At 39.4% G+C, this 26,492-nt stretch overlaps 1 protein-coding gene across 1 annotated transcript; it reads right to left on the reverse strand.

Annotated features, from left to right (window-relative positions):
* On the reverse strand, nt 1-25,956 carry RSL24D1 (ribosomal L24 domain containing 1). Its single transcript, XM_027123069.1, has 6 exons — nt 25,827-25,956; nt 8,553-8,666; nt 6,742-6,814; nt 3,955-4,018; nt 2,109-2,194; nt 1-1,139 (listed from the first exon to the last, which is right to left on the reverse strand). Exons 1-6 carry the CDS (start codon nt 25,905-25,907, stop codon nt 1,066-1,068), a joined length of 492 nt encoding a protein of 163 aa, XP_026978870.1. The 5' UTR covers nt 25,908-25,956; the 3' UTR covers nt 1-1,065.
* Nucleotides 25,957-26,492: the final 536 nt, after the last annotated feature.

The following is a 26,492-nucleotide window of genomic DNA, read 5'->3' on the forward strand; positions in this document are numbered from 1 at the left end:
CTAATACTAAAATAAAAATTTAGCCATAACTATATAATTATATAACCTTAAAACTTGGAACTTATTCTAAATTTTGTCCTAAAAAAAACTGAGTTACCTAATACTCTAAACATACTTACTCATAAGTAATGTAAAAATAAGAAAACATGAAGTATAAAGTATACATTTCTCTCTAAATGTATCTCCTACTTCTTAGTATGTGTGAGCAAACTTCATACCTTTTGTTTAGTACTTTTAAATAATAAATACGTAGGCACTTACTTCAGAAACAATTTTATGTGCAAATAATCTATAATGTGTTACCCATACGTCCAATTGTCCACAAACAAACAATTAAGGAGTTTTTAAAAAGAAAACCACACAAAAAATTTTAATAGGTACTGGACGCCTAGAAAAATCTTATTCTACTAGGAATCTCAACTTAGAAGTGAGTATTCTCCAAAGTAGAAATTATATAGTGCCATTTCAGGAACAGACTATTCAACTCACCCCCAACATCCACAAATGCCTATCAATCACAATAGTTAAAACCAGATCAAAACGGTCCAACATAATTAGGCTTCAATATATTAGACCATTATGTTCTTCTAAGAAGCTAATAAACCAAAACCGGAAGTACTAAAATCAAAAGAAATTACTAGAGGCTAATTATCATACAGATTGTTAGTTCCTTGCTGTATCCCTTCTAGGAAAGGAATATTTTACAGCAATGAAAATTTTATTTTATATATAACTCATCATGAATTTGTCATTAATTGTTACATAAATGCTGCCTAGTGCCATTAACCAAATGGCATGACCATTTTATGTCCACAATTCACTTCTGTATTTACAAACAATTTTCATGACTTATAAAAGTGTATCTCTCAGTGAAGGCTTACCGTTGAGATGCGATCAAGCATCCACATCTGCTGTTCTGTAGAGACCAATGTAGGAAGGAAGCACTTTAATCCCCTTTCATATGAGTGACCTTATATGAAAAAAACCCCAATAATTTAGAAGTTCTGTGTCTCCAAAGGAGATTTCCAGATGCACTTATAGAAATGGTTACAGACAGTAAGAGTTCTAAGAAACATCTTCCATGTCCACATCCTGTTGTAATTTCTGCACCATTCTGTCTTCTAGCTGCTTTTCTTTGCCTTAAAAAAAAAAAAAAAAAGGGAAAGAAAGAAATTAAACTCTTGACAAAGAGCTGGGATGTGAACCCTGGCCACCTTGAACCAGGGTCTCTGCTCTTAACACTGTAATACCTACCTCAAAGAGGGTTACCTAAAAACTTAGGTAACAGTGGTTCATTCCTATTGTTTTTTGGGTGTCTGTCAGTCCATATCATCTATATGTGAAACAATGCTCCAGGATTTTGTCTTTTTTTAAAAATTTGGTACAAAAACAACCTAGCTAGGACTTTTGCATAAATCTACCCAATATGTGGTTATAGGATTTGACTTTACTAAGGTTTAGGCATAGCTATATCTCACCAAAATTTCTCTCCTTTTAACAGATTGTACTTGGCACCAGCTGAGTAAAAAGAGTGGTTTCCTAGCATCTCACAAAAGAAATTATGCACACAAGCAACTGCTCAAGTGAGTGCCTAACTGTAAGTTACATAAGCACAAGGAGGGTTTTTAATACAAAACTATAGTTCTCAAACTGAAGTATCAGACTCACCTGGAGAGCTAGTAAAGAACAGAGGTCCAAACTCAAGGGGCTTAGACCTCTATGTTTACATACTAAGTCCCCCAAGTAACTCCCACACCAAATGAAGTTTGAGAGCTACTAATATAAAACATTATCCTTTAATCAAAACAGGTATGAGGCAAAATCATCTATTAAATTATTACTCAAATCGTTTTGATTAACTTGGATTTTGTGGAAGCTAGGATTTTATGAAGGGAGAAAAGAAACACCATACGCAATAAATTGACTGGAACTGGGAAACACACTGACTAAATTATTTTTATAAACAGTCATATCATAAATGAGGGAGAACATTTACATGAAAAGATTCAACCTTAAAAAGTTGGTTGGTACCCAATTACATGGACAACAATCCAGATTTTTCATTTCTCTACTTAAGGCACAGAACTCCTGCACAGTGCAGTACTTACCTGCAAGAGGGGCCCGGATAAGATGGATGTTTTGCTTCACTTCTTTAATGTCCTGAACTTTCTGTAGTTCCTTATTTTTCTTCAACCTAGGACAAAGGCCAAAATTTCAGTTACTAAAATCTCTTTAAAAGACATTAATTCCTAATTTGTAAAAATTGTATTAAGTTAGCCACACAAATGAGCAATGGGAACACAATTCATTTCTTGTTCCTAATTAGCTTAAACATGATTCCTGCACTCCCAATTTGTTCATTCACTGTATTCTTAGCACCTAGTCAGGAATAAAACAGGGGTTGAAAAGATATTTGCTCAGTGAATGAAGGGATGTGATTGAAACAAAGAATTAACAAGTCCCAGAGATTACACAGAGTAAGAATCTCTAATTATTAAAGTGTCTGTGTTCTCTATTTGAGGAGAAAGATTTGTAGTCTCTGTTACCTAATTTTTTAAATCATTCAGTAATTACAAGAGCACAAAACACAAGACATTCAACAAAAAAAGCTAACAGACTAGTTCTCAAGACTAGTTCTCAAGCATTTGGGTCTTTTGTAATGCTTTAAAAAAAAATTTTTTTTTAAGCCAGAAAGCTGTTGACACATGCTTTTCTATGACTTTTATGGTGACTAGATCAAAAGCGATGCCCCTTCTAAAGAAATGGCCAATTCCAAGCTGGGGCAGGGAAAATCTTATTAGCCATAAAGCAAAAAGCAAGAAAGGACTCACAGAATGGTGAGGAACTGTCAAACTGACACACAGCCTGCCTGAAGGAATTCTCACTGGCCAACTTGGGGCACTTAGAACATCAAAATAATGACAAAGAATTGTAACTCATTGAATCCAGTAAGAATTAATACACACAGATATGATGTGAATAAAAGAATAAATTTTGGAACTGGGGAAAAAGGAAAATGCTCTTTCTTAGATAAGAAGAAGGTCAACGAATAAACGGAGAAGAAATGATGAAATCAGAAAAACCACCGTTTGGCAACAATCACAGTAGTAACAGATTCAGGCAGAACTCTAATGGATGCGAAAACCAGTACGTATCAGTTTGAGGAGTAACAGGCTCTTTGCCGAGTCTCAATGTGTCTCCCTCAAGATACGTACTGATTAAAAAGGGGAAAAAACCAGTAACTTTCCAGTGGAGAAAACTGGCAGACACTACTTTAACCAAGCAATGAAAGTTAACATCACCAGTAAGGGACAACAGGTGCCTCTGCTGGGGTGCTTAAGGGGGACACACTTCTATGATGTTCTGGCCAAAGGGACCTGAATCTAATCACGAAGAAAACAAACAAAAACCGGGGAACATTCTATGAAATGACTGACCTGTACTCTTCAAACAGGCCAATGTCATCTAAGACAAAGGTGAGAAACTGTTTGGATTAAAGGAGCTTGAGGAGATATGACCACTAAATATAATGTATGATCCAGGATTTTCTGCTATGAAGGACATTATTGGAACAACAGGTAAATCTAGTAAGGTCTATAGTATTTTAGCAGTGTTAATTTCTGATTTAACTATACTGTGGTTATTAAGAGCATGTTCTTATGCTGTACACCTGAAACTAATGTTGTGTGTCAATTATACCTCAATTTTAAAATTCCAGAGAAAAAGAACATACTATTTTTAGGATATATATATATATATAGAGAGAGAGAGAGAGAGAGAGAATGAGAGAGAGGCATACTTAGGAAAAGGTATCATGTCTTCAACTTACTACGCACAGAGTTAAAGTAAATTTGGCAAAATGCTAACAGAATATACAAGACTTCTTTATACTATCTTGCCAGTTTTTGAAAGTTTGAAGTTACATGAAAATAAAGATATTTTAAATATTCATACCTGTTCATTATAAATGTAGCCTGGCGTTTCTGTTTGATCTCTTCAACTCTCTTCATTGCATCAACTACAAAAAAAATTCATAAATGTTAACAAATTTATGTACATTCATTCAAGCAGGATGATTATAACCAACAGGAGCTTTAACAATCACTACTTTACTGTGGCTTAGAAGTGGATTAAACTCAACAAAAAACTCACCTCAAAAACAATTCCTACTAAAATAGCTGACAAAGGTATGCACCCTTGGCTGATATCACTGTTGACTCTTTCCCACGTATCATTTCTCTTTTATTTTGCAAAAGCCTTTACTACTAAATTTTTCTTGTACTTGTGAAACCAGTCCAACGCTTTTCAAATTTTATTCTACAGAGAACTTGGATTAATGGCAATTAATCCCATTCTTAGCTTGTCATCTCCATAAATAGACTCTACCTTGTCATAAAAGCCACTTTTTCTTCAAGTGCCTAGGATATGATCTGCACATGATGAATACTGGTAGAATGAACCAATCTGCCACGTTCTTAACCACTAAAATCCAACTGTTTCAGAAAATGTGTAGAGGAGCCTTGGCTATAAGGGAGTTGAGTCCAACTACTCTAGAATCTATATCAGCACTGTCCAATGTAAGATAAATCACATGTAATTTAAAATTTTCTGGTAGCCACTTTTTTTAAAAAAGTAAAAAGGAACAGTTTGAAATTAAATTTAAGATAGATTTTGTTTAACCCAACATAGCCAAAATACTGTCATTTCAACATGTAATTAATATAAAAAATTATTACTGAGATATTTTATGCTTGTTTTCATACTAAGTATTCAAAATCCAGCATGTGTTTTATATTTACAGAACATCTCAATTCAGGCTAGTCACATTTTAATTGCTCAGTAGCCCCTGGGGCTAGTGGCTACCATACTAAATAGCACAATTCCCAGTCCAGATTCTTAAAGTGTAGTCTGTGGATCTGAGTGGGGCAAATGAATGAGACTCTGTGATAATACCTAAACCAATTACTGTCTAACAGAAACAATAAAATAGAGTACTCAGTAAAATGCACTGAGAGATCAGGGACTGTGTATGCCCTGTTCATCTTTGTATGCTAGAGTCAGTGGTTATTGGTAAAGGAGACAACATCTTAGAGAACACACAGTATTTCTCAGGAACAACATAAACATCATGATACCAGCACAGAGGATCTTAGTAACTGAAGATCCACAGAGGACTAAAATATGTACCTCAGTTTCCATATCAAGCTGAATACCCATCAAATAAAAGTAGTTATGGGTAAAAATGGTCTGGAGCTGCTACCTTCAAGTAGTAACAAAAAAGAAAACAAAGGCCAAAGTGAAATAAAACTCAGTGGGGTCCAGAAACGCTTTAGGATCTTCCAATAATGTCCCTGCCAAGAGTACCTTTAGGAATCAATTTAATAATCCTATGAAAATTAGCTATGTATGGTGTAGATATTAACCAGACTTATTTTGGTGATCATTTCACCATATATACAAATATCAAATCATTGTGCTGTGCACCTGAAACTAATATGTCAATTATAATCTCAATTTAAAAAATCCTATTAATCTCTTCAATTTAAAAAATCCTATTAATCTCTTCAGAAATCCTTGCGTTTGAATCAGTGTTATTTCCTTACTAAATAAACCCAATAAAACCAACTGCTAATCAGAAATTAACTCCTCTGCTAATTACAAAACAGAAGGGAAAGACCTTATGTTTTAAAAAGATAAACCAAACAAGCACACCAAGGGGCAGAATACTGAGGCAAGTCCCCATTGGGACTCTGATTTTTCCACACAGTTCAGGAAGCTAAACAAGGCTTTAGAGGGTGTCAAATGCTACTACAAAGGCCCATAACTTTCCAACTCTTCCTCTGAAGTCTTGTGACTAACTGGTGAAAAGGTATTGAAAAGTATGCCCTGCCAATAATCCATTAGAGACCAATAAAGTTGGTAGAATTCTAAGTCTTAGAGACTTCTAGTTAACAAACTACATCACCTCCACACCCAAGACTAGAAATGGCTAAAGGCTGCATAAGCAGGCATGGGGGAAGGAGAAAAGGCAGGGCCAAGGGCCTCAAACACACATAGAGACATAGTGGAATCTACAAGCTAGCTTAAGGAACTACGTTTTACTACATGAGAATTTTTTAAATTAAACCCTCTGCTTACTTAAATAAGTAAACAAAACAGAGAGGTAGGTAGGTAGGTAGATAAGAATTAAACATTACTTTTAGTTTCAGTAGCCTATAGCTTCATTTTTACCCAAGTCGAGCACTTAGAAGTTCTCTTAGAAAATTTGTAATTATCACCTTACATGCTGTACTTTTTAACTTTACAGAATCACTAAGTTTTATTAGGTATACAGAAAACAATACTTATATCCCTAAACCAAATTATCTAAACTTGTAAAGTGTGTTAGGTTTTTTGTATATTTTAACTATGCCACACTCACCCCCCAAAAGTATTCTACATCTCTATTTTTTCCCCCAGATATTTGAATGTTTTTATATTTCTGTGTAGGCACTTCAAATAATATCAAATTTAATAATTATGTCATTTTTATAATGGATACATCAGCCAATTCTGAAAAGGATTTGGGATAGCTTATTTAAAAAACCCACAAATACAACAGAGCCATTAAAATAAGGATAAAAGTATAAAAGCTAACTGATGAAAAGAAATCTAATATTTAAACAACCAACTGATATTAAAGTTATGGTAATATCCCAAACCAGTGTCTCCTGAAAATCCCCGGTAGTCCTTGTGACTTACTGGTTTTATTCCACAGCTCTCGCTGGTATCTGACAGGTTCATTTCTACGTTTTTCAAATTCAAATGAATTATCCTGTAAGAAGAGGAGAAATATGGTTTTAAGAGAGGTAGAAAGGAAGCATTTCTTAAAACTTTTTCTCCTTTTCACAAAAGTTCTAAGTGTTTCAAGCTATGGGCACATATTAAGATTTCCCCCGGGGTGATCCCAGAAGATACAAGTTTTCAACCTTTTTCTCCTTTAAATACCACGATGTACAAGACAGCCCTATTGAAAACGTCTGTCTATGTATGAGTGATTCTCAAAGGGAGGGGAGGGGAGAGGATCACCACCATCCCTCATAGGGGCCTATAACAATCATGGGGATTATAAACGAACTAAAAAAGCTTCCCTTATTTCCTATTCCTAGATGAGACTCACAGCCAGAAAACTTTATATTAGTTTGAACCATATGAAATTTCCTTTTCCCATAGATCAAAAAGTCAAACACTGAGAACTGCATATGGTTCAACAAAAATACCTAGCATGTTTATATATTTCAATACCTATAAACCTTTGTGTTACAGCGCAGAGTTGAAACCACATCTTCAAATAATGTGGTACGACTCTGCATGATGTAAGCTTCAGCCTGAAATTCTTTAGTCTCCTCCAAATGTAGTTGATATTTTGACAATTAACAATCCTATTTATCTCAAAACATGCAAAATAATTTTGGAAAAACTACAGATATTTCTTAGTTTTCAAAGCTATCAGACTCTGGCATATGGAACAGCATTAACTCTGCACGTGGCTACTTCATTTATATACACATGCCTCTGTTCAGATCACAGTAACCTCAGCCATGATAAGGTAAGTGGTCACCAGCAAATGACTATGACCCGGCATCCTTTCTTCACTCATACAGTTGCCACCTGTATTTGAGATGCAACATATCTATTCGTCCACAGTGAAAATTACTTTTGTGACAATTATGATTTGGCCTTATGTGTTGTCAAAAAATATACTTTATGTTCACTGAAGAACCTCAGGTGTCGAGAAAGACAGCAAAGGGCTTCACAGCAACTACTTAGATACTGTCTTTAAGGAGTGGCGAGGTGGGAAAGAGTCATGGGTTTGGGGGAAGAGGAAGTCCGGCGGAAGGGGACAGTTGAAAGCTCTCCCTCCCTCAAAGGTAGCCTGTGAAGCAGCTTCCCCTCCTCCCTTTTTAAGGATCGAGTGCAGATAAGCTTCACCAGGTCCTTACACCAACTCAATTAACAGCAATATGATGGTGGGGGCTTGCCCCATGGAACTCCCTCACCCCTGATTCCTCACTATTCCTCCTTACACTGCCATTATGAACTAAGCTCTCTGCTCTCAGACACACAGTCCTGCTAAAGAAATCAAGAAACTGATAAATGAGTCTACTACAAACCTCATCTGAGTCCTCACTGCTAGTCAAAAACCCTTTAACCTCATCTGAGTCCTCACTGCTAGTCAAAAACCCTTTAATCTCTTAACCTCCTTTCAAAATCCTTAAGTAGCAATTTCCAACTTCAATCCATTTAAATAATTCTCCCCTTGTTGCAAGAGCTAAAAATACTTTTTCGAGAATAAGAAAAATCACTTTTACAAACTAGGAATTTTTTTCCTTTTCAGAATTCTACAGATTTATGGTTCTGAGGATCACGTGAGAATGAGATTACCAGATGCAAATAAGTCACTCATTAACCATTCTATAGGAAGCCTTGTTAGTTAATGAAATCACATCTCCCACCCAGAAGTTAAAATTTTGAAAACTGTAAAAACTATACTGATAACTAACCGTACTCACCACTGTGAGCTCTTTACCAGCTGCTTTCCGGAATGCTTTGGTCCACCTGACCTTGCGAGGATTGCGCTTCTTTTTAAAGTTTTTATGACACTTGGATTTACAGAATCTGAACACCTACAAGAAAAGTGTTAAATAGTGAAAAGTCAATATTAAAAAATTTTATACCATAGGATGTTATCCTACCAAACAAAATATACTATTAAGTCTGAGAAGTAACAATCGTTCTCACAACTGCTTCTACTTACTCAAAACACCATTTAGAAATGTGTGAGACATATCACATAAAATGGAAATTGAACTATTTTTTGACTAAAACAGCATCACAACTAAAGATTGAGGGCCCCAAAAATATGGTTAAAAACGACCATTGGGGCTTCCCTGGTGGCGCAGTGGTTGAGAGTCCGCCTGCCGATGCAGGGGACACGGGTTCATGCCCCGGTCCGGGAAGATCCCACATGCCGCGGAGCTGCTGGGCCCGTGAGCCATGGCCGCTGAGCCTGCGCGTCCGGAGCCTGTGCTCCGCAACGGGACAGGCCACAACAGTGAGAGGACCGCAAAACAAAAACAAAAAACAAAAAAAATAAAAAGGCAACCTACTGAATGGGATAAAATATTTGCAAATTATATATCTGATAAAGGGTTAATATCCAAAATATGTAAAGAACTCATACTATTCAATAGCAAACAAACAATACAATTAAAAAATGGGCAGAAGACCTGAATAGACACTTTCCTAAAAAAGACAGATGGCCAACAGGTACATAAAAAGATGCTCAACATCACTAATCAGAGAAAGGAAAATCAAAACCACAGTTAGAATGGCTATTTTCAAAAAGACAAGAAGTAACAAGTGTTGGAGAGGATGTGGAGAAAAGGGAACACTTGTAATTGTTGGTGGGATTGTAAAGTTCTGCAGTCACTATGGAAAACATTATGGAAATGCTTCAGAAAAAGAACAGGACTACTATATGATCCAGCTATTCCACTTCTGGGTATTTACCCAAAGAACACAGGAATACTAATTTGAAAAGATATATGCATGTCTATGTTCATTGCAGCATTACTTACACTAGCCAAGATATGGAAACAACCTAAGTGTGCATCTAGAGATAAATGGACAAAGAAAATGTGGTGTATATATACAATAAAATACTATTCATGCCACTGTAAATATGACATATATATATAATGGAACATTATTCAACCATAAAAAAGAAGGAAAGCTTGGGAATTCCCTGGTGGTCCAGTGGTTAGGACTGGGTGCTTCCATGGCAGGGGGCCCGGGTTCGATCCCTGGTTGGGGAACTAAGATCCCACAAGCCACGTGGCACAGCCAAAGAAAAAAGGAAGGAAATCTTGCTGTTTACAACAACATGGATGTATCTTGAGGGCATTATGCTAGGTAAAATAAGCAGACAGAGGAAGACAAATACCGTATGTATGATATCACTTACATGTGGGATCTAAAAAAACAAAAACACAAAGCTCACAGATACAGAGAATAAATTGGTGGTTGTTAGAGACTGAGGGAAGCGGGAGAGGTGGGCAAAATGGGTGAAGGGAGTCAGAAGATACAAACTTCCAGTTATAAAAAAAATAAGTCATGGGGATGTAATATACAGCATGATGACTACAGTTAATAGACTGTATTGCATATTTGAAAGTTGCTAAGAGAGTAGATTTTAACAGTTCTCATCACAGTAAAATAAATTCTGTAACAAGGTAATGGTGACAAATGTTAACTAGACTTACTGTGGTGACCATTGCACAATATATATAAATATCAAATCATTATGTTGTACACATGGAACTAATGTTGTACGTCAATTATACCTTAATAAAAATAAGATGGTAAATTTTATGTTATGTAAATCTCACCTCAATAAAAACAAATTTAGAGTTTGTTGCCAGTGCCCTACAAGAAATGCTAAAGGGAGTCCTTCAGGCCGAAATGAAAGGACAATGGGCAGTAACTTGAATCCACAAGAAGAAATAAAGAACACCAGTAAAGGTAACTAAATAGGTGAGTATAAAGGTCAGTATTAATGAATTTCTAGTTAGTGACTCCTCTTTTTTCATAAGATTTAATTTAAAAGACAATTGTATAAAACAATAAATATAAATCTACATCACGGGAAATTAAGATTAATTGTAGTCACCAGAGTAACCATTAAGAAAGTTACTAAAACTAAAAATATACAGACAAAGAAACCGGAAGGGAATCGCAACAGTACACTACAGAAAAAGCACTCATAAAGTAAGACAGTAATAAGAATTGAGGAACAAAAAAGACATGACACAGAAAACAAATATCAAAAATGGCAGAAGTCCTTCCTTACTGGTAATTACTTTAAACGTAAATAAATCAACTTCTCCAATGAAAAGGCAGAAATTGGCAGGATGAATTTTAAAAATGATCCATCCTGGGACTTCCCTGGTGGTGCAGTGGTTAAGAATCCACCTGCCAATGCAGGGGACACAGGTTCAAGCCCTGGTCCGGGAAGATCCCACATGCCACGGAGCAACTAAGCCTGTGCACCACAATTACTGAGCCTGCGCTCTAGAGCCCACAAGCCACAGCTACTGAAGCCCATGAGCCTACAGTCCGTGCTCTGCAACAAGAGAAGCCACCGCAATGAGAAGCCCACTTACTGCAACAAAGAATAGCCCCTGCTCCCTGCAACCAGAGAAAGCCCGCATGCACCAACAAAGACCCAACGCAGCCAAAAATAAATATTTTTTTAAAAAAAAGATCCATCTATATGCTGTCTACAGGACAGCATAACAGTAGTTATACTGTTTATATAGTATAACTATATTAGTAGTTATACTAATATCAGGCAAAATAAGTCTTAAGAAAAATTGTTACAAAAGACAAAAAAGGACACCATAAAATGATAAAAGGGTCAATCCAACATGAAGATATAACTTAAAACATATATGGCTGGACTTCAGGAAGATGGCGGAAGAGTAAGACGCAGAGATCACCTTCCTCCCCACAGATACACCAGAAATACATCTACACGTGGAAAAACTCCTACAGAACACCTACTGAAGGCTGGCAGAAGACCTCAGACCTCCCAAAAGGCAAGAAACTCCCCACGTACCTGGGTAGGGCAAAAGAAAAAAAAAAAGAAAAAACAGACAAAAGAATAGGGACGGCACCTGCACCAGTGGGAGGGAGCTGTGAAGGAAGAAAGTTTTCACACACTAGGAAGCCCCTTCGCGGGCGGAGACTGCGGGAGGCGGAGGGGGGAGATTGGGAGCCGCGGAGGAGTGCACAGCAACGGGTGCGGAGGGCAAAGCGGGGAGATTCCCCGCACAGAGGATCGGTGCCAACCGGCACTCACCAGCCCGAGAGGCTTGTCTGCTCACCCGCCAGGGCGGGCGGGGCTGCGAGCTAAGGCTCTGAGGCTCGGCGGCTTGAACACAGCCTGAAGGGGTTAGTGCACCTGCCGAAGAGGCAAGAGACTTTTTCTTCCCTCTTTGTTTCCTGGTGCGTGAGGAGAGGGGTTTAAGAACGCTGCTTAAAGGAACTCCAGGGACGGGCGCGAGCCGCGGCTAAAAGCGCGAACCCCAGAGACGGGCGGGAGACGCTAAGGCTGCTGCTGCCGCCACCAAGGGGCCTGTGTGCGAGCACAGGTCACTCTCCACACCCCTCCTCCGCCGAGCCTGTGCAGCCCGCCACTGCCAGGTTCCCGGGATCCAGGGACAACTTCCCTGGGAGAACGCACGGCGGGCCTCAGGGTGGTGCAAAGTCACGCCGGCCTTTGCCGCCGCAGGCCCGCCCCGCACTCCGTGCCCCTCCCTCCCCGCCGGCCTGAGTGCACCAGAGCCCCCGAATCAGCGTCTCCTTTAACCCCGTCCTGTATGAGCAAAAAACAGACGCCCTCCAGCGACCTACACACAGAGGCAGGGCCAAATCCAAAGCTGAGCCCCTGTGAGCTGTGAGAACAAAGAAGAGAAAGGGAAATCTCTTCCAGCAACCTCAGAAGCTGCGGATTAAAGCTCCACAATCAACTTGAAGTACCCTGCATCTGTGGAATACCTGAATAGACAACCAATCATCCCAAATTAAGGAAGTGGACTTTAGGAGCAAGATCTATGATTTTTTTCCTTTTTCCTCTTTTTGTGAATGTGTATGTGTATGCTTCTATGTGAGATCTTGTCTGTATAGTCTTGCTTCCACCATTTGTCCTAGGGTTCTATCCGTCCATGGTTTTTTAAAAAAATTTTTTCTTAATAATTTTAATAATGTTATTATACTTTACCTTCGTTCTTTCTTTCTTTCCTTCCTTCCTTCCCTCCTTTAGACAACGAATCATCCCAAATTGAGGAGGTGGTCTCTGAGAGCAAGATTTATGATTTTTCCCCCTTTACCTCTTTTAGTGAGGGTGTATGTGTATGCTTCTGTGTTAGATTTTGTCTGTATAGCTTTGCTTCCAACATTTGTCCTAAGGTTCTATCTGTCCCTTTTTTTTTCTAAATAAGAATTTTTTAATTCAATAACTTTATTATACTTTATTTTTACTGTATCTTCTTTCTGTCTTTTTTCCTTCTTTCCCTCCTTCCTTCCTTCCTCCCTCCTTTCTTTCCTTCTTGCCTTCTTTCCTTCTTTGCTTCTTTCTTTCTTTCTTTTTCTTTCTTCCTTCCTTCCTTCCTTCCCTCCTTTCCTTCTTTCTTTCCTCATACGTCTACTAATTCCCTCTACTTTTTCTCCCTTTTATTCTGAGCCGTGTGGCTGAAAGGCTCTTGGTGCTCCAGCCAGGAGTCAGGGCTCTGCCTCTGACGTGGGAGAGCCAACTTCAGGACACTGGTCAACAAGAGACCTCCCAGCTCCACATAATATCAAATAGCGAAAATCTCCCAGAGACCTCCATCTTAACACCAACACCCAGCTTCACTCAACGACCAGCAAGCCACAGTGCTGGACAACCTATGCCAAACAACTAGCAAAACAGGAACACAACCCCACCCATTAGCAGAGAGGCTGCCTAAAATCATAATAAGGTGACAGACACCCCAAAACACACCACCAGACGTGAACCTGCCCACTAGAGAGACAAGATCCAGCCTCATCCACCACAACACAGGCACTAGTCCCCTCCACCAGGAAGCCTACACAAACCACTGAACCAACCTTAGCCACTGGAGACAGACATCAAAAACAGCGGGAACTACGAACCTGCAGTCTGCAAAAAGGAGACCCCAAACACAGTAAGATAAGCAAAATGAGAAGACAGAAAAACACACAGCAGATAAAGGAGCAAGATAAAAATTCACCAGACCTAACAAATGAAGAGGAAATAGCCAGTCTACCTGAAAAAGAATTCAGAATAATGATAGTAAGGATGATCCGAAATCTTGGAAATAGAATGGACAAAATGCAAGAAACAGTTAACAAGGACCTAGAAGAAATAAAGATGAAACAAACAACGATGAACAACACAATAAATGAAATTAAAAGTACTCTAGATGGGATCAATAGCAGAATAACTGAGGCAGAAAACGGATAAGTGACCTGGAAGATAAAATAGTGGAAATAACTACTGCAGAGCAGAATAAAGAAAAAAGAATGAAAAGAACTGAGGACAGTCTCAGAGACGTCTGGGACAACATTAAACACACCAACATTCGAATTATAGGGGTTCCAGAAGAAGAAGAGAAAAAGAAAGGGACTGAGAAAATATTTGAAGACATTAGAGTTGAAAACTTCCCTAATATGGGAAAGGAAATAGTTAATCAAGTCCAGGAAGCACAGAGAGTCCCATACAGGATAAATACAAGGAGAAATACGCCAAGACACATATTAATCAAACTGTCAAAAATTAAATACAATGAAAGTATATTAAAAGCAGCAAGGGAAAAACAACAAGTAACACATAAGGGAATCCCCATAAGGTTAGCAGCTGATCTCTCAGCAGAAACCCTACAAGCCAGAAGGGAGTGGCAGGACATACTGAAAGTGATGAAGGAGAAAAACCTGCAGCCAAGACTACTCTACCCAGCAAGGATCTCATTCAGATTTGATGGAGAAATTAAAACCTCTACAGACAAGCAAAAGCTGAGAGAGTTCAGCACCACCAAACCAGCTTTACAACAAATGCTAAAGGATCTTCTCTAGGCAAGAAACACAAGAGAAGGAAAAGACTTATAATAACGAACCCAAAACAATTTAGAAAATGGGAATAGGAACATACATATCGATAATTACCTTAAATGTAAATGGACTAAATGCTCCCACCAAAAGACACAGATTGGCTGAATGGATACAAAAACAAGACCCTTATATATGCTGTCTACAAGAGACCCACTTCAGACCTAGAGGCACATACAGACTGAAAGTAAGGGGATGGAAAAAGGTATTTCATGCAAATGGAAACCAAAAGAAAGCTGGAGTAGTAATTCTCATATCAGACAAAATAGACTTTAAAATAAGGACTATTAAAAGAGACAAAGAAGGACACTACATAATGATCAAGGGATCGATCAAAGAAGAAGATATAACAATTGTAAGTATTTATGCACCTAACATAGGAGCACCTCAATACATAAGGCAAATACTAACAGCCATAAAAGGGGAAATCGACAGTAACACATTCATAGTAGGGGACTTTAACACCCCACTTTCTCCAATGGACAGATCATCCAAAATGAAAATAAATAAGGAAACACAAGCTTTAAATGATACATTAAACAAGATGGACTTAATTGATATTTATAGGACACTCCATCCAAAAACAACAGAATACACATTTTTCTCAAGTGCTCATGGAACATTCTCCAGGATAGATCATATCTTGGGTCACAAATCAAGCCTTGGTAAATTTAAGAAAACTGAAATTGTATCAAGTATCTTTTCTGACCACAACGCCATGAGACTAGATATCAATTACAGGAAAAGATCTGTAAAAAATACAAACACATGGAGGCTAAACAATACACTACTTAATAATGAAGTGATCACTGAAGAAATCAAAGAGGAAATAAAAAAATACCTAGAAACAAATGACAATGGAGACACAACGACCCAAAACCTATGGGATGCAGCAAAAGCAGTTCTAAGGGGGAAGTTTATAGCAATACAAGCCCACCTTAAGAAGCAGGAAACATCTCGAATAAACAACCTAACCTTGCACCTCAAGCAATTAGAGAAAGAAGAACAAAAAAACCCCAAAGCTAGCAGAAGGAAAGAAATCATAAAAATCAGATCAGAAATAAATGAAAAAGAAATGAAGGAAACAATAGCAAAGATCAATAAAACTAAAAGCTGGTTCTTTGAGAAGATAAACAAAATTGAGAAACCACTAGCCAGACTCATCAAGAAAAAAAGGGAGAAGACTCAAATTAATAGAATTAGAAATGAAAAAGGAGAGGTAACAACTGACACTGCAGAAATAAAAAATATCATGAGAGATTACTACAAGCAACTCTATGCCAATAAAATGGACAATCGGGAAGAAATGGACAAATTCTTGGAAATGCACAACCTGCCAAGACTGAATCAGGAAGAAATAGAAAATATGAACAGACCAATCACAAGCACTGAAATTGAAACTGTCATTAAAAATCTTCCAACAAGCAAAAGCCCAGGACCAGATGGCTTCACAGGCGAATTCTTTCAAACATTTAGAGAAGAGCTAACACCTATCCTTCTCAAACTCTTCCAAAATATAGCAGAGGGAGGAACACTCCCAAATTCCTTCTACGAGGCCACCATCACCTTGATACCAAAACCAGACAAGGATGTCACAAAGAAAGAAAACTACAGGCCAATATCACTGATGAACATAGATGCAAAAATCCTCAACAAAATACTAGCGAACAGAATCCAACAACACATTAAAAGGATCATACACTATGATCAAGTGGGGTTTATTCCAGGAATGCAAGGATTCTTCAATATACGCAAATCAATCAATGTGATAAACCATGTTAACAAATTGAAGGAGAAAAACCATATGATCATGTCAATAGATGCAGAGAAAGCTTTTGACAAAATTCAACACCCATTTAAGATAAAAACCCTGCAGAAAGTAGGCATAGAGGGAACTTTCCTCAACATAATAAAGGCCATATATGACAAGCCCCCAGCAAACATCATCCTCAATGGTGAAAAACTGAAAGCATTTCCACTAAGATCAGGAACAAGACAAGGCTGCCCACTCTCATCACTCTTATTCAACATAGTTTTGGAAGTTTTAGCCACAGCAATCAGAGAAGAAAAGGAAATAAAAGGAATCCAAATCGGAAAGTAGTAGTAAGCTGTCACTGTTTGCAGATGACATGATCCTATACATAGAGAATCCTAAAGATGCTACCAGAAAACTACTAGAGCTAATCAATGAATTTGGTAAAGTAGCAGGATACAAAATTAATGCACAGAAATCTCTGGCATTCCTATATACTAATGATGAAAAATCTGAAAGTGAAATCAAGAAAATACTCCCATTTACCACTGCAACAAAAAGAATAAAATATCTAGGAATAAACCTACCTAAGGAGACAAAAGACCTGTATGCAGAAAATTACAAGACACTGATGAAAGAAATTAAAGATGATACAAGTAGATGGAGAGATATACCATGTTCTTGGATTGGAAGAATCAACATTGTGAAAATGACTCTACTACCCAAAGCAATCTATAGATTCAATGCTATCCCTATGAAACTACCACTGGCATTTTTCACAGAACTAGAACAAAAAATTTCGCAATTTGTATGGAAACACAAAAGACTCCGAATAGCCAAAGCAATCTTGAGAACGAAAAAAGGAGCTGGAGGAATCAGGCTCCCTGACTTCAGACTATACTACAAAGCTACAGTAATCAAGACAGTATGATACTGGCACAAAAACAGGAAGATAGATCAATGGAACAGGATAGAAAGCCCAGAGATAAACCCACACACATATGGACACCTTATCTTTGATAAAGGTGGCAGGAATGTACAGTGGAGAAAGGACAGCCTCTTCAATAAGTGGTGCTGGGAAAACTGGACAGGTACATGTAAAAGTATGAGATTAGATCACTCCCTAACACCATACACAAAAATAAGCTCAAAATGGATTAAAGACCTAAATGTAAGGCCAGAAACTATCAAACTCTTAGAGGAAAACATAGGCAGAACACTCTATGACATAAATCACAGCAAGTTCCTTTCTGACCCACCTCCTAGAGTAATAGAAATAAAAACAAAAATAAACAAATGGGACCTAATGAAACTTAAAAGGTTTTGCGCAGCAAAGGAAACCATAAAGAAGACCAAAAGACAACCCTCAGAATGGGAGAAAATATTTGCAAATGAAGCAACCGACAAAGGATTAATCTCCAAAATTTACAAGCAGCTCATGCAGCTCAATAACAAAAACCAAACAACCCAATCCAAAAATGGGCAGAAGACCTAAATAGACATTTCTCCAAAGAAGATATACAGACTGCCAACAAACACATGAAAGAATGCTCAACATCATTAATCATTAGAGAAATGCAAAGCAAAACTACAATGAGATATCATCTCACACCAGTCAGAATGGCCATCATCAAAAAATCTAGAAACAATAAATGCTGGAGAGGGTGTGGAGAAAAGGGAACACTCTTGCACTGCTGGTGGGGATGTGAATTGGTACAGCCACTATGGAGAACAGTATGGAGGTTCCTTAAAAAACTACAAATAGAACTACCATATGACCCAGCAATCCCACTACTGGGCATATACCCTGAGAAAACCAAAATTCAAAAAGAGTCATGTACCAAAGTGTTCACTGCAGCTCTATTTACAGTAGCCCGGAGATAGAAACAACCTAAGTGCCCATCATCGGATGAATGGATAAAGAAGATGTGGCACATATATACAATGGAATATTACTCAGCCATAAAAAGAAACGAAATTGAGCTATTTGTAATGAGGTGGATAGACCTAGAGTCTGTTATACAGAGTGAAGTAAGTCAGAAAGAAAAAGACAAATACCGTATGCTAACACATATATATGGAATTTAAGGAAAAAAATGTCATGAAGATCCTAGGGGTAAGGCAGGAATAAAGACGCAGACCTACTAAAGAACAGACTTGAGGTTATGGGGAGGGGGAAGGGTGAGCTGTGACAGGGCGAGAGAGAGTCATGGACATATACACACTAACAAACGTAGTAAGGTAGATAGCTAGTGGGAAGCATCCGCATGGCACAGTGATATTGGCTTGGTGCTTTGTGACAGCCTGGAGGGGTGGGATAGGGTGGGTAGGAGGGAGGGAGACGCAAGAGGGAGGAGATATGGAAACATATGTATATGTATAACTGATTCACTTTGTTATAAAGCAGAAACTAACACACCATTGTAAAGCAATTATACCCCAATAAAGATGTTTAAAAAATACATATATATATGCACCTGCATGTAAATCAATGAAGTTACAACACACCCTCACACCGTACACAAAAATAAACTCAAAATGGCTTAAAGACTTAAACATAAGACATGACACCATAAAACTCCTAGAAGAGAACACAGGCAAAAATTTCTGACATAAATCGTACCAATGTTTTATTAGGTCAGTCTACCAAGGCAATAGAAATAAAAGCAAAAATAAACAAATGGGACCTAATCAAACTTACAAGCTTTTGCACAGCAAAGGAAACCATAAGCAAAATGAAAAGACAACATACAGACTGGGAGAAAATATTTGCAATTGATGTGACCAACAAGGGCTTAATTTCCAAAATATACCAATAGCTCATACAACTCAATAACAAAAAAACAAACAACCCAATCAAAAAATGGGCAGAAGATCTAAACAGACATTTCTCCAAAGATGACATACAGATGGCCAACAGGAACATGAAAAGATGCTCAACATGGCTAATTATTAGAGAAATGCAAATCAAAACTACAGTGAGGTACCACGTCACACCAGTCAGAATGGCCATCATTAAAGAAGGCTACAGATGGGCTTCCCTGGTGGCGCAGTGGTTGAGAGTCCGCCTGCCGATGAAGGGGACACGGGTTCGTGCCCCAGTCCGGGAAGATCCCACATGCCGCGGAGCGGCTAGGCCCGTGAGCCATGGCCGCTGAGCCTGCGCGTCCGGAGCCTGTGCTCCGCAACGGGAGGCCACAACAGTGAGACGCCTGTGTACCGCAAAAAAAAAAAAGTCTACAGATAACAAATGCTGGAGAGGGTGTGGAGAAAGGAAACCTTCCTACACTGTTGGTGTGAAAGTAAATTGGTGCAGCCACTATGGAGAACAGTATGGAGGTTCCTCAAAAAACTAAAAGCAGAGTTGCCATATGATCCAGCAATGCTACTCCTGGGCAAATATCCGGACAAAACTGTAATTCAAAAAGATAGATGCACTCCTATGTTCATAGCAGCACTGTTCACAATAGCCAAGACATGGAAACAACCTAAATGTCCATAGATAGAAGAATGGATAAAGAAGATGTGAGAGACATATATATATGATATATATATATAAATATCATATATAAATATCATATATATGTATACACACACACATATATACACAATGGAATATAAAAAAAGAATGAAATAATGCCATTTGCAGCTACATGGATGGACCTAGAGATAATCCTACTAAGTGAAGTAAGTCAGAAAGAAAAGGACAAATACCATAGGATATCACTTACGTGTGGAATCTAAAATATGACACAAATGAACTTATCTATGAAACAGAAAAAGACTCACATGCATAGAGAACAGACCTGTGGTTGCGAAGGGGGAGTGGGGGTGGGAGACGGTTGGATTGAGAGTTTGGGACTAGCAGATGCAAACTATTATATACACTGAGTTGGCCACAAAGTTCATTCGGTTTTAAGTAAAAATAAAACACACATTTTTCATTTTCAGCAAGAACTTTATTAAATGTATTCATTAACCAAACGAACTTTTTGGCCAACCCAACAGAATGAATAAACAACAAGGTCCTATTGCATAGCACAGGGAACTATATTCAATATCCTGTAATAAATCATAATGGAAAAGAATATGAAAAAAAATGTAATATATATGTATAATATATAACTGAATCACTGTGCTGTACACCAGAAACTACCAGAACATTGTAAATCAACTACACTCCAATAAAATATATATATATATATATATGCACCAAAAGAAAATAAAACACCAACAGAATTGAAGAAATAGTTCAACAGTAACAATTGGAAACTTCAAATACCCCACTTTCAATAACGGTCAGAACAAAAAGAAGATCAATAAGGAAACAGAGGACTTGAACAATGTTATAGAACAACCAGACATAATAGACATCAGTAGAACTCTCCACTCAACAGTAGAATATACATTCTTCCCAACTGCACATGCAACATTCTCCAAGACAGACCATAATTTTAGAACGCAAAACAAGTCTCAATAAATCTGAAAAGACTAAAATAATACAAAGTATGTTCTCTGACCACAACAGAATGAAACTGAAATCAATCACAGAAAAAAATCTGGAAAATTCACAAATATGTGGAAATTAAACAATGCACTCAAACAATCAAGGGTGCAAAGAAGAAATCACAAGGGAAATTAGAAAATATTTTGACATGAATGAAAATGATAACAAAGCCTACCAATACTTAAGGGATGCAGGGAAAGCAGTGCTAAAAAGGAAATTTGTAGGGCTTCCCTGGTGGCACAGTGGTTGAGAGTCCACCTGCCGATGCAGGGGACACGGGTTCGTGCCCCAGTCCGGGAAGATCCCACATGCCGCGGAGCAGCTGGGCCAGTGAGCCATGGCCGCTGAGCCTGCGCGTCCGGAGCCTGTGCTCCGCAGCGGGAGAGGCCACAACAGTGAGAGGCCCGCGTACCGCAAAAAACACACAAAAAAACCCGACCATTTTTATAGAATAATAGTAAAACCTTACAAATGATCTTGAATGAAGGGAACAGTTTTAGGGAAAGTCATTTATTTAAATCCCTTTGCAATTCAGAATAATTCTCAAAATTCACTTTCTAAATACCTCAATGGGGGGAGGGGGTTAAAAGTTTCAAACAACCATTCTGAAACTTCCTTTGGTTCTTTCCACCATTGCACAAAATAATTTCAAAAAAGCAACTAAAACTGACTATAGATTTGTTTTCTAAAGTATTTATTCAGAGATCTACTAGGAAGATTCTTCACTACTTTAATTCTTCACTTTCATCCCAAAAGATGTGATCCTGTAATAGTGTTCACAATTTAATGATCATTCAACATGCTCCTGAAATGGCTTATTGGGACTCATTTTATAAGTCTAAAATGCATCATTTTGTTACTTTGTCTTAGAACACATTGAAATTTGTGTGTATTACTAGAGGAAATCTGAAGAGAAAAAGTAATTGAGTTTGTAGATCTTGGCAAAGAAAATTAAGTTGAATTATCATACCTAGAAAATGTGACCCATTAAAAAAAAAAAGGTCAAAATAAGATATCACCATTTCAAGCTAACATACACACACACACACACACACACACACGCATATATCACAAACCAAAATACTTTTCATTTTATATACACTTTGTTCTATGGAGACCTTCAAATAGGTCACTAAACACACTAGGACATAGTTTTCTTAGAAATGGTCAATACCAGATCAATCTGATCTAAGCCCTGACCTCATGGAGAGCCCTCTCCTTCGAGACTCGAGTAAAAGCATGTCTACATTCTTGAATTAATTTCAAACCAACTAGAAAATAGGAGAATATTGTAGTCTTCTGGAATAACTCACTATAAAATCATTATTGGTAAAATTTCTTTATTTTCAGCCAAAGTACTATTACCTTTTTTAAGTAAAAGCCTTCAATGTTTAATACCTACTAGATAACTCCTAAACAAATCCCCACTTCTGAGATATACCTAATGAGAGACCTGAACTTGTCCCAGGTCTCCTCGGTTCCAAAGAGAGCCAATGGGAAGTTACAGGCAAGTCTACTTGAACTCCATATCTAACAGACGTCACCTGAAAAGCACAATGAATTATCTGAAGAGACTGGAGTCACTGAGATGGGATGGGGATTCAATCCCCAAATAAGGAGCAGCTACTATGTGCTGGATGTTGTACTAGATACAAGAATAATTAAAACATGACGCCCTACGTTGAGAAGCTTAGTCTAGCAACGTGGTAAAATCTCATTTTGCAAACAAGAGAGATAAAGAACCGACTAGGATATAAACAATGGGATATAACTATACACAATAATCAAGTATAAAGTAATATGCAAGTACACATTAAGGAAGTGGTTAAATCTATGGTGGGGTAGGTGGTAAACGATTATGTGTGAGACAAAGCTTCATAAGACTCAAATTTCCCTTTTAACCTAGTCCTCTGGCATCATCCTCAGTCTTCAACATGCACACAAATGATCCATCTGAGCCTCAAAGTTCTTCCAACACCTTCAAGTTCTTATGCCACATCTTCAAGTTCTTATGCCACTAATTCAACAAACATTTATTAAGCACACCTTAAGAGTATGTATATTTTTCCTGTTTGCAAACTATGAAAATATGGAACAGTAATACACTAATTCTACTCTTAAGAAACTACCTGAGAAGCATAAGAGGGGAGGTTTCTATGAAAGACGGTCCCAAAAGCTAAAAGCATAAATGCAGAAAGACTAGTTAGGAGGCTACCAAAGCGACAAGTGCCTAATCTGGACCCAGGGCAGGTGGGCAGAAAGAAAGCTAAGACACCACTCTCCCTTGCAAAGGCAGAATGGATAGAACCTATAGCTAGATATAAACGGTGAAAGATTCAAAGATGACTCTCAGTTTCTAGCAGAACTGTCTAGGTGGATGACAGTATTAATTCAGAGAGCAAAAAGATTTGAGGTAATAAGGAACACTCTCAGTAGGCTCACTGTTAGGTACAAACAGGATTTCCCTGTCAAGCAGAAAATTCACACCTGAAACTAAGGAGATAAAGATTTCGGAATCATCAACAAAGAAAAAATGAGGCACCTGTTCTTCATTAGTGCTTCAGGGCCTCTACTTCTTATTTCCCCAATCAACTCTGTTCTGGATACACTGGTCTTCCCTACAGCAAGCTAGCTCCCAGCTAATTCAACACTATCCTTGCTAGCAATATAGACTTCCTCATCAACTTGAACTTCCACTGTGTCTGCCAGATCAACATACAACTCTAGATAGCTCCCATCATCCTTTCTAATTCCCATACCCAGCTGACAAACACTGATGGACAAAAATCATAGTCATGATGACCAAATCATCCACAAAGCCATAATGCCCACTGTGAATTACACCCCAACCTGACAATCATTTCATTCATTGCTATAAATTCTTTGTCATGTTCCTGAGAGCAGGAATTAAAAATCTTTTGGGCTTCCCTGGTGGCGCAGTTATTGAGAGTCCGCCTGCCGATGCAGGGGACACGGGCTTGTGCCCCGGTCCGGGAAGATCCCACATGCCACGGAGCGGCTAGGCCCGTGAGCCATGGCCGCTGAGCCTGCGCGTCCGGAGCCTCTTCTCCGCAACGGGAAAGGCCACAACTGTGAGAGGCCTGCGTACCGGAAAAAAATAATAATAATAATGCGTGGAAGACCTAAATAGACACTTCACCAAGGAAGACATACATACAGATGACCAAGATGCACATGAAAAGATGCTCAACATCACTAATTACTAGAGAAATGCAAATCAAAACTACAATGAGGTATTACCTCACACTGGTCAGCATGGCCATTAGCAAAATATCTAGAAACAATAAATGCTGGAAAGGGTGTGGTGAAAAGGGAACCCTCCTGCACTGTTGGTGGGAATGTAAATTGATACAACCACTAGGGAGAACACTATTGAGGTTCCTTAAAATACTAAAAATAGAACTACCATATGACCCAGCAATCCCACTACTGGGCATATACCCTGAGAAAACCATAATTCAAAAAGAGACATGAGGGCTTCCCTGGTGGCGCAGTGGTTGAGAGTCCGCCTGCCGATGCAGGGGACACGGGTTCGTGCCCTGGTCCGGGAAGATCCCACGTGCCACGGAGCGGCTGGGCCCGTGAGCCATGGCCGCTGAGCCTGCGCGTCCGGAGCCTGTGCTCCGCAACGGGAGAGGCCACAACAGTGAGAGGCCCGCGTACCGGGAAAAAAAAAAAAAATCTTTTACATGCTCTTTCAAGTTTTCAAACATCGCTTTGGTCCCACACTTTTGGCAAGACCCCTTACTCCTAATTTAGTGAGGTCAATATTTTTCATGTAGAATACAGACATAAGGTAATGAAACAAGAACTGTAGTTCTTTAGCATGTCAAAATCACCTCAATGAATATAGATTTCTAGCTCCTCTTCCTCTCTCCCCAGAGATTCCAATTCAATAGATCTGGTGGAAACCAGGAATCAGTATTTTCTACAAGTGTCCAGTGATTCAGAGGCAAATACAAGAGAGGTCTAATTCTGAGAAACAATGTGTTAAACAGAGGAATGAGATCCATTCCGGTATGAAAGGCAAATTCATGTATCACTCATAAAGTCTTTCACAGAGGCCTTATACAGACGGTCCCCAACTTATGATCTTTCGACTTCATGATGATGAAAAAGTGATACACATTCAGTGAAAACCGTACTTCATTATAGCCCTACCCCAAGCCTCTATTACCATCTGCAATCCGTCACTTCCCTAAACAGAGAAGTAGCTGCTCCCCTCTGTGCCTTTGCTCAAACTGTTCGTTTTCCTTCCACCTAGACTGCCTTCTCCTCACGTTCTTAAGCAAAATGCAAGATCCAGGATAAACGTCACTTCCTTTCTGTGCCTTTCTACAGACGACCGTCTCCAAAACACCTCCAACAGCTTCATAATACATAACTCTATTATTAAGCCATATGCAACATTTCTATCAACCTCTACAGACTATGGCCGACCCCAAGTCTTATTCATCTGTACAGACGCGGACCTCAGCAATGATGCTTAACCCGGCATGCATCAACAAAGTTTACCGAACTGAAGAACGTGGCCCATGTGCAAAAGTGGGCAAACAGACTCCCAGCTTCCCCGTCGGCGCTGGCTGGAATCGCTCCTCAACCTCATGGCAGCCAGCCTCGCCCAACGGCGGTCTAGTGACCAGCTCCGGTCGCGACGCCGGCAGGAGAACCTTCCCCAAGAGGGAGGTCGAGGTCGGAGCCGCTAGCAAAACCAGCCCCACGAGCCGAAATCCTAGACCAAACCCCACGCAGGGGCAGAGGAACCCCGAGCCGAGCGGACGCGGCTTCAGCCCGGCGGGAGCGCAGCGGAGCGCGCGCTACTCCCGGCCGTCTCACCTTGCAGTCGTTGCGAACGAACATCATGCCGTGGCCTGGGTAAATCGGACCCGAACAGAAATAACACTTCTCAATCCTCATGTTGAACGCTCGTGCGGACGCCGCTCGTGCGGACGCCCCGGCCAGACGCCGCGCTTAAGAGGAAGTGACGTGGCCCCGCCACGGGAAGTGATTCTCTTTCCGGTTCTCCACTCGGAAAAGGCGGTGTTCCTTCGCTCTTGGGGGCCCCCTGGAAAGCTAGCCGGACGTGACAGCGCCACCCCGCGGGCACGCCGGCAAAAGCGCTGCCGTTTGGCGCAGGCCCAGAGTGCGGCCGCCCGCTGGTGAAGTGCGCGTTTCTACGCAGGCTTCTGAACTGGCTGTCCGAGCCTCTAGTTTTCCTCCCCACCGTGTCGTACGACGTCAGCATTTACTCACGTCTTGTATATCTTGTTTCTGGTTTGTGCTTTTCCCAAGACGGCTCTCCACACGTGGCTCGTCTCCAGGAACTCATTTCTCTGCGGCCCGAGCCCCGCCCATGATTGCAGTCCCAAGCCGACTTGCCTGATGTCCGCGGCGGGAACCTGCTGCCACGCGCTGCAACCGAAGCAGCTGAGCCTCAGGTTCGGAGGACTTAAGCGGCAGTGTTTTAAAGACTTGTAGTGGTGGTCTCCACCTTTACTCCCC

This window comes from Aethalodelphis obliquidens, unplaced genomic scaffold (assembly GCF_003676395.1).
Source record: "Aethalodelphis obliquidens isolate GAN/ISIS:26980383/991018 unplaced genomic scaffold, ASM367639v1 scaffold26, whole genome shotgun sequence".
Classification (NCBI taxonomy): Eukaryota; Metazoa; Chordata; class Mammalia; order Artiodactyla; family Delphinidae; genus Aethalodelphis; species Aethalodelphis obliquidens.